This window comes from Sesamum indicum, linkage group LG3 (genome assembly GCF_000512975.1).
Source record: "Sesamum indicum cultivar Zhongzhi No. 13 linkage group LG3, S_indicum_v1.0, whole genome shotgun sequence".
NCBI lineage: Eukaryota > Viridiplantae > Streptophyta > Magnoliopsida > Lamiales > Pedaliaceae > Sesamum > Sesamum indicum.
In genome coordinates this window covers 18,907,682-18,921,799 of record NC_026147.1, presented here as the reverse complement: position 1 = coordinate 18,921,799, position 14,118 = coordinate 18,907,682, and the positions used below count along the sequence as shown (strand labels likewise).

The following is a 14,118-nucleotide window of genomic DNA, read 5'->3' as shown; positions in this document are numbered from 1 at the left end:
CCCATTTGTGTAAGTAAAACAGAGTGCCAAGAAAGTAAAGAACTAAACTTTCACTAAAACTGATAAAATTCATATATACAAAACAGAGGGTGTACAGTCCTTTTTATAAGCGGAAGGACAGCAACTAACTTTCCAACTAACAGTAGGGAAGGGTCAAACAAAACGGAAAGGAGAAAACGTAATTTCCAGAACACGTCTTTATAAGTGAAAACAACTTTTCCCTGCGCCTGTTGTTTCTTCCTCTGTTCTTCTTTTCTGCAACCTGCTGCAGCTTCATGCTGTTATGAAGCTTAAACTCTTTCAAGAACACGAACTTTAGCAATATATATGTGTGTGTGTGTGTGTGTGATGTTACCCTTATATTTAACAGTGGTCTAAGAGGGAAAAGCCTTGATATTGTGAGGGGGTTTCTTCCAGGGTTGGCAATAAAGGTGGCCCGCGTACGCTGTTTGTACGAGGCATGGACCATATGCCTGTATCAACCAGAGACAATACTGGTCGCATCGAGTCTCCAATCTCCAGTCGAAAACTCCATAGTTCCCGGAACCATGGCCGGTGGTCAGATCGCAGTAAAATTTTGTAGTTCCTCCAACACTCACGTGGAAATACCAAGTGAAATTTGCGGCATAAGGAAGCGTATGAACTCCAAGATCATCATCGGAGGAATAGCAGTGGATGGTAATGTTTTCACCTGAAATATCATTCTTGACCACAACTGTTTCTCTGTCAACCAGTAATCGCCCATTCGCTTCTGATGTTATGAGCATGGCCATGGTGAGGAGTAGTGCAATTGCGAGGACCGAATTTTGTGTCAAAGTCTTCATTTTTGGAGAATATTGTAATTGGGTTGATGAAGCACAGATCAGTGTCCATTGAAGGTGTTGAGGTTTTTTATAGACAGGTTTATGCAACCCTATTGCAGATTTGGTGGATTTTGTTTCTGGGATTGTGTAATATTGGTTGGTGAATCTCTGGATTATTACAGATTATGTGCATTCAAATGTTTAACTCATCAACTGTTATTTCGTCTACACTGCAGAGATTTGTATGTAGTACCACAAATTTTACAAGTTCGGATTTTGGTATAATTAAATCAAAATATAAATATTTTTGGTACCAACTTAACAGCTGAGCCCATTTGCCGTGCACACGGGCCTTAACGGCCGTCAACCCCATAATTTTTGTGGGAAAAGTCATGTGAGGCTGAGAAAAAGGAGGAAAAATTGGTCTTCCAACATTCCTTTGTGTTTTGGTAGCATTAAACCTAAAAATAAGCTTTTTTGACCCCATAAAGTCATGTGCGGCGCAAAATAAGTAATATATTACATTCTAAAAGAAAAGATAAAATCCATAAACATGAAGCAAAATATATTGGTTTATATACATGATTTGAGCTCATTGAAACCTGATTTGACAAAATTTGACAAAACCCACTTGACAAAAGAGATGCATTGCAATGCACAATTTTTCACTAATAACCTGCCAAAAGACTTCAACTTATACAAAAATTCTCTACTTTTTTGTGTACATCTTTCTCTTTCTTTTATCCTTAGGTTATGCCTTCTGAGATGTCATTACACTGCGCAAATTTGATAAAGTGACATATTTTTACCATCCTGTAAAATGATATCTCCAATAGGACCTGTCATATTTAGGTTAAGACTGATTAGATATGAAACAGAATTATGATAGCGAGATAAAATTTAATGTGGAATTGAACAAAACCAGGAGGGTGTCCTACCATAGGTGGTGGTGCCCTAATGTTGACCTTTGCATGCATGAAACGTGGTGCTGGTACTAATACAGGGACATTAATTTGATCTTATCCCTGTAATATGAAACAACAACATTAACATCAAGTCTAGAATAGAAACAACAACAACGACACTAACACCAACACCAACACCAACATTAGAATAGCATGAATAACAACATTAATAGAAACCACTTAATTATAAAAACTTAACAACAACACTAGAATAGAAAAAATAAAATATCATAACTTTATATTAATAGTAAACAAATAAAAATAATGAATACTTACAGAACCATCAATTTCAGGTTGACTAGCTACTTCAAGTTGGCTTACTGGGGGGGCAATCTTCATTCACAATCACCTCATCTTGTTGTACAGGTGTTGTTACATGTTCAGTTGTTGCAGCCTGCTCAAACCCACCATCGACTGAGAATTCTTCAGCAAATTTCTTCCACTTGCAATCTTTTGTGGTGTGTCCTACACGATTACAGAATTTGCGTATTCTTTTTCCTCTTTGCCTTGGCAATTTGTCGATTATTATTGCAGGTTTCTTGCCCTTCTGAACCTCGTCAGGTTCCAATTTCCTTGCTATTGCAGGCCTCTCCTTTTTCCTCCCAAAATTCGGAGGCACAGGTGGAATGCAACTAGCTTTTTCCCACATTTCTAGTCCATCAAGAGGCATGATTGCTGATCTATATACCTTACAGAAAGTGTCAACATGATAACGCTCGTGCACAAAGTCATCAGGATCCAAAATTTGTGCAGATATTGCACTCATTGCATGGTTGCATAGGATACCTGTCAAATCCCATGATCTACAAGAACAAGTTTTTTCCTTCAAGTCAATTGTGTATCTTGCACCATCAAAACATTGTACCTCATAATGTATGTCGTAAGACTTCACTGGGATGCAATCAATGATTTTTTTTAGATTATTATCCACAATCTTTTTTATCTTTGGGCATAATTTCCTGCCTTCCCATAACTTCTCAGCCTTATCCCTAAATTGTTGCATTCTAGTCATTACATACTCCCTTATCCACTCAAACATTGTCAATATAGGCTTCTCTCTTGCCTCGAGAATACACTGTTGAAGGATTCACACAAGTTGTTAAGCAGAAAATCACATTTTGGGTACGTACTGAAATGACTCTTTGACCATTGTGAGGCTGGCTTGTCTTGCAACCACTTAAGGCATCTTACATCCAAATCACCTATGTTTTGTATTGCTCTTTAAAATTGACTGACTGTAGTAGTCTTTGCTGCCTTCCATAAAGCCTTCTCATACCCCAACCCCTTGAAGCCAGCAGTCTTCATGTTACCATGAAAATGTCTCACGCAAAATCTATTTTCTACTCCAGGAAGAATCTTTTCAAATGCTGGTAAGAGGCCCATGAAGGTGTAGGCATCATCCCTTATAATTTTCAAATCTTCCTTTAAATCTTCCTTTAATAATGTTAGAAATCATTCCCAATTTTCTTTGTTTTCACTCAGAACTACTGCATATGCAAGTAGAAATTGGTTATTATTTGGGTCGACACCTACTGCCGTGAGTAGAACACCACTGTGGGACCCCTTTAAATGACAACCATCAACATCTATGAAAGGCCTACATTACTACTCGTCTTGTCTGAAATCAAGATTATTCCAACCAGCTGCACAAACATGTCATCACAACCTAAATTTGAGTTATTTGTCGAGGTACCGATGTTTATGCTAATGAAACGACATTTATTATTACAGTTACACCTATCAACATGTCTGAATGATGCGGGCAAGAGAAGATACATTAACTACAACGAAGAATGTATAATCGACATCCCTCCTGCAGCCGAAGGTCGATCATGATCATCGATCCACGTCTTCCGCTGGGGACTACTACCAGTCCATTACCCATGCAAGTTTACAGATCAGCGCACAGGCAGCGATCGCTGTGTGCGGTTATGCTTGGTCCTCAAAACTTAGCAGCAGCATCAACCTTTTATCTCCAAACTCTTATTCAATAATCATTCATCATATCTTATTATAAATGTAGCCCATAGAAAATAATTGGAAAACACAAATTAAGAACTCATCAAAATACATAATATATATATATGTATATATATGTCATGTTACCCTTATTATATTTAACAGTGGTCTAAGAGGCAAAAGCCTTGATATGGTGAGGGGGTTTCTTCCAGGGTTGGCAATAAAGTTGGCCCGCGTACGCTGTTTGTACGAGGCATGGACCATATGCCTGTATCAACCAGAGACAATAGTCGTGGCATTGAGTCTCCAATCTCCTGTCAAAAACTCCATAGTTCCCGGAACCATGGCCGGTGGCCAGATCGCAGTAAAATTTGGTACTTCCTCCAACATTCACGTTGAAATACCAAGTGAAATTTGCGGCATACGGAAGCGTATGAATTCCAAGATCATCTTCCGACGAATAGCAGTGGATGGTAATGTTTTCACCTGAAATATCATTCTTGATCACAGCTGTTTCGTCAGCCCGTAATCGCCCATTTGCTTCTGATGTGATGAGCATGGCCATGGTGAGGAGTAGTGCAATTGTGAGGACCAAATTTTGTGTCAAAGTCTTCATTTTTGGAGAATATTGTAATTGGGTTGATGAAGCACAGATCAGTGTCCATTGAAGGTGTTGAGGTTTTTTATAGACAGGTTTATGTAGCCCTATTGCAGATTTGGTGGATTTTGTTTTTGGGATTGTGTAATATTGGTTGGTGAATCTCTGGATTATTACAGATTATGTGCATTCAAATGTTTAAGTCATCAACTGTTATTTCGTCTACACTGTAGAGATTTCTACGTATTGGTGAAAATTACATGCATTGCATGTGTAAAAAATAGTTTTTACTATAAGAACTTCATGTTTGTTATTACTGTGCTTTGAATTTTTATTTCTTGTTATATCAAAAATCTCATTTTCCAAATATTATATATATGTGAAAAAATGCAAGTCACCTCTATGATGTATGTGCAAAATTACCAAATTATTTCCCTATCTTTCTTAAAATCAAGCAAGGCAAATAAAAAAAAATTGGTCCTCAATTCATTTTTACTAATTTTTTTTTATATTTTTCACTAAAATTTGCCATGTGTCTACCGAAATTTCTACTTAGACAATGAAACTAATGATATGGCATGCACTTGAGTGATTGAAAAAATTTGTTGCCCATGGGTCCCAACTCTAATTAACTAAAACAACATTTAACCCCTTCACCACTTGTCGCCTGCCGCCTAATGATATGGCATGCACCCCCTGCCGCCTCCATCGCCCCTCTCTCTGTAACTTGAGGTCATTTGTATTGGACTTGAATACCATAGATTTGGATATGGATACATTCACTAAAGGACTGTACTGAACATATTTTGTTCCAATTTCATTTTGGATGAATCCATCCAGATGCGTAAGGCCCAAATTTTCTATGGGCTTATTACGAGTTTATCGTCTTGAAAATATATAAATTCCAAATGGATTGGATTGGGCAAGGGCTTTTACAATCTTTGATTATCTCTTATTCTCTTATGAATGTAAGAATTACTACTGGTATTCGGGTTCTTGGACATGGATACTTGAGGTCGTAAATTTGCTCAAATACACTCATCACTCAAACTCTTAGGATTGAGGTTTTCGATATTCTCATAAAACCACACCCACTCTTGGTGTCAGGAAAAATTTTTGCCTGGACTTGCTTTGATTGAACCAATCCAATCATAGAATAAGTGTGATCGTTGATATGTAAAACAATTATATAATAAGTGTATTTCATTTATCATATAATTATAACTAATAGAATTAGGTCCGGACAAAAATTTTCCAAGCCAAGTCCCAACTCCTTCATGCAAAATCAAGAACCTCAAACCCCAATATTGAGAGATCAATACCCTCTTAAACCCGTAAACGACAATAGTTGAAAAGGGGACTTTTAGTTGATCACAAGAAATGGACAGGAACTGAAGCATCCAGTTTGGGGTTGTTTTTGCAATTATCAATATTTTCGGGGGGAAATGTAATTACTTTTGCTTCGGCATTGACATATAAACAATGCATGGAGAAATGCACTAGCCAACTAGAGAAAGAGCATCCAACATATCCTCCGTCCAAAATACTAAAATCTGCTGTTTCACATGTGGAAACAGCGGCTCTCCTCACACTACAAAGTCTGCGTCTCCTGCTGTCTCACCGGTAAATCCACCGCTTTTGCAAACGGAAAACAGTAAATTGGCAATTTACACTGACATCTTTTAAAGTTAGGTTTAATTATACAAATGCCCCCGACCATTTGTAAAATTTAAAATGCACCCCTCAAAGGGGTGTTAATGTAACTTAACTCAAAATTTTTATAGAACAGAAGATATTTGTATAATTAAATCTAATTTCAGAGGATATCAATATAATTAACCTTGGTAAAGTTTTCTATCATTATTTGGCATGTAATTGCTACTATTAGGCATAAATAGGGTTAATTGCATTTATACCCCTATATATAAAAATATTATCTAGATACATAACTCCTCTAAGAAAAAGTGGGACATTAGTCGTTGCCTCCTCATCGGGGTTGTATTGTCTTTTCTTTATTATATATGAAATTTTTTGCATATTAATACTTTTAAAAGATTATTTAAATATATATATTTATATATATTTCTACACACACATATGTGTGTGTCTATTTTAATGAACATTTTTTTTTAATTAATACGTTTAGTTGATAGTTTCGATTGCAGATAAGGAGCTGATGAACAGTACATGGAAGCTTTGTGTAGTAAGTACAAAAGAGCTGTAGGGGACTGAAGAAAACATTTCCTATACATTTTGTTTCATTTGCTATCGAATAAATAATTGATGCTATGTGCATCAAATCTCTCTCACGGGATCAGTGTTTGAAATAACTAAATGTTACTATTATCGAAATCGTGGTTGTACAAACCTATTTACCTTATAATATTTCAAGAATATTACATAATTATTTGTTTTGATTAAGGTAATATATTTTAGAGTAAAATACACTTTATCCCCCTAAACATTCATCATATAATAATTACCCATAAACTAACAAATATAACATTTACCGCCTACCATTCAAACTCTACTTGTCTTTTTGACTGGCAATCTAATGAATAAAGTAAAAGAACAGTTACGATATGATAGTTTCTCCCAATCATCCCAATTATTTCATGCAAGCTTCTCTCAGACTCCACTTCCTCCCCTTTAGTACTTCTTTAATTTTTTTTTTATTCAATATATATGAATCTCATTATTGGATTCAAACTACTTAAATTCAATAGATATTATTATATTTGCTCCTTCTTTCCCATGAAAAAAAATACAAAAAGAAATGAAATATCCATAGTAATTTCTTGGAAAGATCCAAGTGTTACTTTCCACTGTCCTTTCCTCCCTTTTTCTTTTCTTTCTTTCTTTCTCCATTTTCTGCTTTGCTTTACTTTTCATAAAAGAATAGTGCAAAAGAAAATGTGAGCAAGAACAAATTTTCAACCAGTTAATGATTCATGTGGCCCACCTTATATATCAATGTTTCAGACTAGTCGTGGTTAAGGTTTCATGAATAAATTTGAAGTCACGAGTTTAATTTTATCATATTAATATTACTAACTTATTGTAACGATTATTTTTCTCACTTAATATATGGGTTTAACATTGTGATTGTGAATTTAACGACTTTATTAATCAAATTTATGTATTTATAGAGAAAGAAACCACCTAATTATATTTTTTCCTCATCACACATCAACTTTATCTAAACTTGACCAAAGTACGAAAACGCGTATGCATGATAATTAACACATACATTATGTAGCCAAGATAGCTTTATTTATATTTTTATCATACTTTTATATTACATATTAGTATTATATTTGCACTATATATAGACCTAGACGAAATCCAAATATCCCATAATCACCTAGACCTACTCCTCTTCCTCTTCTTCTTCCTTCTAGTCGTCTTCTTCCTCTGACAGAATGTTAGTGGAAGATAATTTTAGAATGAAATACCTATTTGCTTCGACGCGAAAACGAACAAGGAAAAAAGAGCAATTTTCCACCAACATTCCTACTACAGTACTACTCAACTTGTCTGAAATCAATATTTTTCCAACCAGCTGCACAAACATGTCATCACAACCTAAATTTGGGTTATTTGTCGAGGTACCAGTGTTTATGCTAATGAAACGACATTTATTATTGCAGTTACACCTATCAACATGTCTGAATGATGCGGGCAAGAAGATACATTAACTACAACGAAGAATGTATAATCGACATCCCTCCTGCAGCCGAAGGTCGCCCTGATCATGATCATCGATCCACGTCTTCTGCTGGGGACTACTACCAATCCATTACCCATGCAAGTTTACAGATCAGCGCACAGGCAGCGATCGCTATGTGCGGTTATGCTTTGTCGGGATCTTCTTCTCATCAGACCGCCATCAACCTTGCGGCCGCGGGCTTCGCCGTGGGCTTTCTCTGCAGCTGGATGGCCATTGCGGTGAGGGGAAAGAAGCCCGGCTTGGCGGATTTGATGGCGAAGATTAGCTTCACGGCCACGGCGGCTGCCGTCGTCGTGCCGATGGGGCTGTTATTCATACCTGGAAAATATAGGTGGTTGAGTGTGCTGCTCCCGATCATTCCGGTCGTAGCTACATTTCAACATCGGTGAATTTTAATTTGATTAAAAGTGTTAGTTTGTGATCAACCATTGACCAATATGTAATATTTAAGTATTGATTCAATAATCATGAAATGAAATAGTTGATGCCCTTTGAGGGCGATTTGTCCGTGGACGTAGGTCAAATGACTGAATCACGGAAATTTTGTGTGTTTCTTTTATTTTTTATTTTTATTATTCTAAAAATTAACAATTCAAACATATTTAACATGTACATTATTGAAATATTATTTGAAGTAAAAACATAAGTAGAGAAAATATTAAAAAAAGTTTATGACGTGAAAATGTTGCCTCTCTTTTAGCTTTGCATATTGGTTTTTTCGAATTGAGAATGTTTCTGATCTTTGGGTGTAAAAAAGAAAAACAAAAAAAAAAAGAACATTTGCTTAACAAAACAATTAATGTTATTTTTTTTTAGGTAGGAGCGATAAATTATTATTAATTAAAATAAATCAATTACAAGTACAATTATTTATATCAATATTAATATCTAATAAAAATTATTATAATAATCAAATCTTGCTCAATACCACATACTATTAGAGTAGATAACAACTCCTACCATGCAATAAACCAACTCCAACGGTACGGCAGACAACGTCTCACACACCTGACGGGATTCAAACCCATAATATTAACTTCGGCAATTAAGCTATGCCTCATTGGCACAATTGATGTTATTAAATGCAATGCCAATGAAAATCCAATTTACTATTATTACATTGCAAGTAAGGATTGCGTATATAATGGCAGGTAAGAAACCATTCTCAATTTCACAATTTACAGATTGTATTGAGATATTTTCAACACAATGATATCAAAATTAGGAAGTCTAAAATATATTACATCTATCAAAATAATGGAAATCAGATAATATAACAAACAACTGTACTTATTAACTAAAATAACAAATACTAGTGACATTTGATAATATTTTTATTTTTCCGAATTTTTGTGTAATTTAAACTTCAATTGGAGATGCTACAAATATCCATTGGTTTTATGTTCAAAAGTTTAGTTGGAGAGAAGATTGTGATGCATCTCCACCCTCATCACTTCACATTTTTTCTGCATCTGAATTACGCTGTTATCTCATATCACTACCTTCTAAGTACCCGAAATTTCGGCTTTATAGCCAAGAAACTAATCATGGAGTACATTGCTGCAAGATCATCCCATGCTTCCGCATTGCAGTTCTTCAACTGGCTCATCCGGGACGACCCATAATTGCTTGGAGACCCTCAAATCAACCCTGAGTTATCACAGAAGCTTCGTCCACAACCAATTGTCTGGAATTGGGGAGACTCGTCTTGATCGGTGCCCATATATCCGCACCATTACTGCTTGCAACTCCAACGGTGAATGAGATAGGCACGAGGCACAGGCCTTTGGCTCTGAGGCTATATGTTTCGTCGTCCTTGAGTAGAAACACAGCGTTCAAAACATTTTGGTCAAACCCTCAAAGCAAATGTTTCAAGAAAATCATCTATTGAAACATAAAAATGTAAAAACATGCTTTTCCATAATTGATCAGATGCAATCTGGTATCCACTTGTATGGTTGACGGGGTTCTGAGGAATTTGGCGTACAATATGTCACGCCCCAGGCTCAAAAGCCCATTGGATGCAAAAATTGCCTAGAGGCCGCCAAGTACATCTCGAAAATAATTTGTGAACAACTCACCGAAAAGGGATATCCAATTGATGCACTTGAATTATTCTTCCAAAATTTAAAAGGTATTCACTCTACCGATTCTTAAACAAAGTTGGATGGAGTATCGCACAATGTTTTTACCAAATGAGACTAGAAGAGACATCAATTAAATTGAATCCACATTTCAAACATCTAGTTGATCAAAGTCAGTACCTGTGATTGGGTTGGTGTGCTACATAGGTATGGAGCACTCAGTACCTGAAATGGCCAAAGAAAGTAAGAGCAACGAGATCAGAATGCTCTTGATATATTCATGAGATGTAAACTTCAATTTGCAGATAGTAATAGGAGGAATTTTGAAACGGGTACTACCGAGAGAATTATAACTTGTTCGCACTAGTTTATACTTTTATTCTCAAAAAACTGAGATACTAATTGTTCATAAAATGGAAGTCCAGGACCTGTTATTCATTTCACAAGACATTGCTAGAAATAAAAATGAACATCTTAGTCTGATGTGGGTCCAAGATTAGAAATATATCACTGATCTATTAGCTAAATAATAATGAAGCTATAAAGACTCGTACCTTAACCTGTTCGTGAAGGAAGCTTATATATTCCATTACCTCCAGAAGGACTGAAGCTGTATCCGTCTGTCGTGAACATAAAAACATTAGCAACAAGAATGATTTTCAAGAAACATAGGCTGTGTTTGGATTCATGTCTTTTCATTTTCCGAGACGAAGATAAAACACACTCAATGTTTGTTTTTGTGTTTTTACACATTATCTGCGTGTTTTTCTGTTTTTTAACTTTATATATAATATATACATATACATAATATAAAACAGACATGATTTGACAATAAACAGTAAGTTTTGTCTCCTAAAAATACAATATTAAACATAAAATATTTATATATATATACATATTTATACACATAAATATATATGATTTGACAATGCACAGTGATTTTTTTCTCTCAAATCCCTACATCAAACCTACACCACTTATTTTAAAATATTTTAAATCACCCCAAAACACAAATCCAAACATATCATTTATTTTCAACATACACTTATCTCTATTCTTCTCTTTATTTTTAAAACACAAAACAAAACACTTAAAACACAAATCCAAACACAAAGATAGTAAGTTCACTGATGGATGAATAACTATACACACAGAACTACTTGATCTTTTCCCTACTGTCACTCATGACAAAGACACTACATGGGTTGACGGGAACCATGTTATATGCATTAAAGAGAGTATTATCATAAAACGGCCGAGTACTCTAGATTTTCTGTGGATTACATGCATGAACCAAAAACGTGTTTTCACATGTACCTTCCCATAAGGTGAGACAAGCTGTTGAAGAGCAGAAATCCGTTCGCTTACCTTCTCTTTCTTTTCCTGTGCAATCCATAACACAAATCATGTATTAAATGCATATGAGATAAGGTTCTAACATCCATACCCAAGAATCTGGATGAATCATAAACGAACTGACCTTGGAAGAGAGCGGGACACCAGTCCGTTTTACTCGTTTTGGCATCAAGTCCATGAAGTTACTTTGTTCAAGAGAGACAGGGCTTCTTTTATGTTGCATCATCTCCTTCCCTACAAGTTCACCTCCCTAGATAACAATTGGCAAAGATCTGACTAACTATTTGTAGGAGGAAAATGAAATAAAAATACAAGTATACAGCAACCTACACGTACGATAGAATAGAGTAATATATCAACTTTTTCATAATAAGCTTATCACATCCTACGTTGTTCTCTCATCCCCCTAAGATTAAATGTCTCGACCTGCGCTCTGTCCTAAGAGTTAAAATTACATTGGCGGGACGCAGCACAGAGAGTGAGATAAGCTGCTTGATAGCCTTTTACAAATAGTACTTAAAAAGAAGATTCGCATGCAAAGTATAAATTATACTCGATGTATTCTTTAACCAGTACAACAAAGCAATTCATTCTTTGACCCGTTTATCACTTTATTCTCTAGATATATAACAATAGCTAATAGGGGATCTATCATTCTCTGAATAATATTAAGGAACAGAGGCTTTCATTGGATGATAAGAGATAAATTGCAACCATGAAACAGGCCCTGTAGTTCTATTAATTGGTAGAGCATTAACAATCATATTGTCTTGGGAACATCTAAGGTGGAGTCGGAGTACTAAACCAGACAGATTTCATTCAGTATACGGTAATGAGAGATAAGGATTCATATAAATATAAGGTTGCAAATAGAATAACATTTCTACAACTAGTGTGATATTTTATTCCAGAAACGCGGAATTCTGGTCAAGGAAACCTCAATTAGGCCTAAAACATCCTTTAGTTCAACTAACAACTCTCAACGGCGTGACGCTATCAGAACATGCTAATTTTTTAACAATATAGGCTGACAAACAAACAAGATAACATAACAAAATTAATTATACCAGCCGTCATTTACGTCTTGAACAAAATGACGAATATTATATTGCAGCAAATTATGTCGTTATTATTTCATCATTCACATTTTGTTTTCAAGGGCATCCATTTATGACCTAACAAACTCAATCCCCCCACCAAGAACAGTCGAATCTATACCAAAAATTAGATTCTCTTGGCTGGAAAACAGCATACATCTTTAAGTAAACAAATACAGTAGATATCAACCATCCAACAACCAAAATAATTCGGAGCTCTGCACATAACCAAGAAGCTCCTGCTCTACTTTATCCATCAGAAAACAATATTCTGATTATTTTATTTCCTCTAGCAAAATAATGATAAGATACAAAGATAGCATCATGATAAATTAACATTATCAATGACTTTTTCTTGGTATAATGATTCTCCATGATATACTATGAATGCGATTGAAAACAACATAATTCAGAAATATTAGTTCCTGTGGGCCAAATTGCAGAGTATCAACTATCATGAAGCATGAATATACTCGTTTGCGTATGTAATCTTCCAATAGTCTTCAAAATATAATATACACGATTTCGTAATCTAAGCATTCACCAAGTTAGATAAAAACTCTCATGCAATGCAAGCATATATGAAATACTAGTGCCCCAATGGATTGATCACAAATTTTTACAGAATGAAGCTGTCAAAGATTATAAAAGTAAATATCAATTAGACTCTAATCATGTCATGCTTTAACTATGCAAACCAAGCATATGAAGATACTACCAGAAACAAATAAACACAAGGGCGTAAACTAACAAAATCTTTAAACACGCCAAGTTCAGGAAAATCAATTGGTAAATAAATGCACAAAAAGAAGTTTTGATGAGCAAGAACCTGATTAAGCGTTTGACATAAACCAGAATTACAGGGAAGAAATGAAGATTATCAAGAAGAAGTACTGATCGGTGAACTTAAAACTAAAGGGCTCACCCTCAATGCAAAATCAGCATCAGAATCAGTCAGCAAAAATCTCAACTTCGATGTTCAAACTTCAAAACCCACTTCAAGAATCTAAAAATGGCTGTAAAAATCCAAAAACTTTTCGCCGAAGAATACAGAATCCCACTTCAAGATTCCCATAAAACGGGCATCAAAATGCCTCTTTCACTCTGTAACTATTCCTCTTAATGGTCTAAAGGGTCAACTGATTTCTGTTAACATATGTCAAACAAAGTGTCAGCAAAGAAACACTCGACCTTGACTCGTGCAACCGCATACAAAAATGAATCTATATGTTTTCACACGCAGAAACGCACATAGACACGAAAGGAACACCATAAACAGAGGCTACAAAAACCAGCCTCAGGGTTGCGGAAATGGTGACCAAGATTGATATAAGAAGGTGTAGGAAGACGGTGAGTTGCAGAAAAACAGGGGGAGAGGGAGTGTTTTTTGAAAGTCTATATATACAAGTAGGTGGTGATGATTTGTGAAATCTATCAGTGAAGTGGGAGAAAATGGAGAGAAAGAAAAATGGGAAAAAAGAAGAATTGTGAAAATACAATGACAGCTAATATACAGGCATGATCAT

General features: G+C 35.4%; 4 protein-coding genes across 5 annotated transcripts; 1 reads left to right on the top strand and 3 right to left on the bottom strand.

The window, feature by feature from the left end:
* Window positions 375–824, bottom strand: LOC105159007. The gene has a single exon (XM_011075938.1). It carries the CDS (start codon window positions 822–824, stop codon window positions 375–377), a length of 450 nt encoding a protein of 149 aa, XP_011074240.1.
* LOC105159006 lies at window positions 3,897–4,343 on the bottom strand. The gene has a single exon (XM_011075937.1). It carries the CDS (start codon window positions 4,341–4,343, stop codon window positions 3,897–3,899), a length of 447 nt encoding a protein of 148 aa, XP_011074239.1.
* On the top strand, window positions 7,672–8,607 carry LOC105158794. The gene is made up of 2 exons (XM_011075666.2): window positions 7,672–7,846; window positions 7,976–8,607. Exon 2 carries the CDS (start codon window positions 7,998–8,000, stop codon window positions 8,442–8,444), a length of 447 nt encoding a protein of 148 aa, XP_011073968.1. The 5' UTR covers window positions 7,672–7,846; window positions 7,976–7,997; the 3' UTR covers window positions 8,445–8,607.
* Window positions 9,311–14,080, bottom strand: LOC105158793 (transcription factor bHLH113). Of its 2 annotated transcripts, none has more exons than XM_020692614.1 (6): window positions 13,518–14,080; window positions 11,620–11,745; window positions 11,508–11,522; window positions 10,694–10,759; window positions 10,320–10,364; window positions 9,311–9,870 (listed from the first exon to the last, which is right to left on the bottom strand). In XM_020692614.1, exons 2-6 carry the CDS (start codon window positions 11,719–11,721, stop codon window positions 9,700–9,702), a joined length of 399 nt encoding a protein of 132 aa, XP_020548273.1. In that variant the 5' UTR covers window positions 11,722–11,745; window positions 13,518–14,080; the 3' UTR covers window positions 9,311–9,699. The 2 variants fall into 2 exon arrangements, with proteins under 2 accessions (XP_020548273.1, XP_011073967.1); XM_011075665.2 differs by having other exon boundaries at window positions 11,457–11,522; window positions 13,518–14,066.

Bases quoted from the DNA above. Each gene is read 5' to 3' on its own strand.
- LOC105159007 (XM_011075938.1), bottom strand. From the start codon at position 824: ATGAAGACTTTGACACAAAATTCGGTCCTCGCAATTGCACTACTCCTC.
- LOC105159006 (XM_011075937.1), bottom strand. From the start codon at position 4,343: ATGAAGACTTTGACACAAAATTTGGTCCTCACAATTGCACTACTCCTC.
- LOC105158794 (XM_011075666.2), top strand. From the start codon at position 7,998: ATGATGCGGGCAAGAAGATACATTAACTACAACGAAGAATGTATAATC.
- LOC105158793 (XM_011075665.2), bottom strand. From the start codon at position 11,721: ATGATGCAACATAAAAGAAGCCCTGTCTCTCTTGAACAAAGTAACTTC. The intron at 10,760-11,456 runs GTACATGTGAAA...TGTTCACGACAG, and splicing joins TTGTCTCACCTTATGGGAAG to ACGGATACAGCTTCAGTCCT. The intron at 9,871-10,319 runs GTACTGACTTTG...TTTCTACTCAAG, and splicing joins GCACACCAACCCAATCACAG to GACGACGAAACATATAGCCT.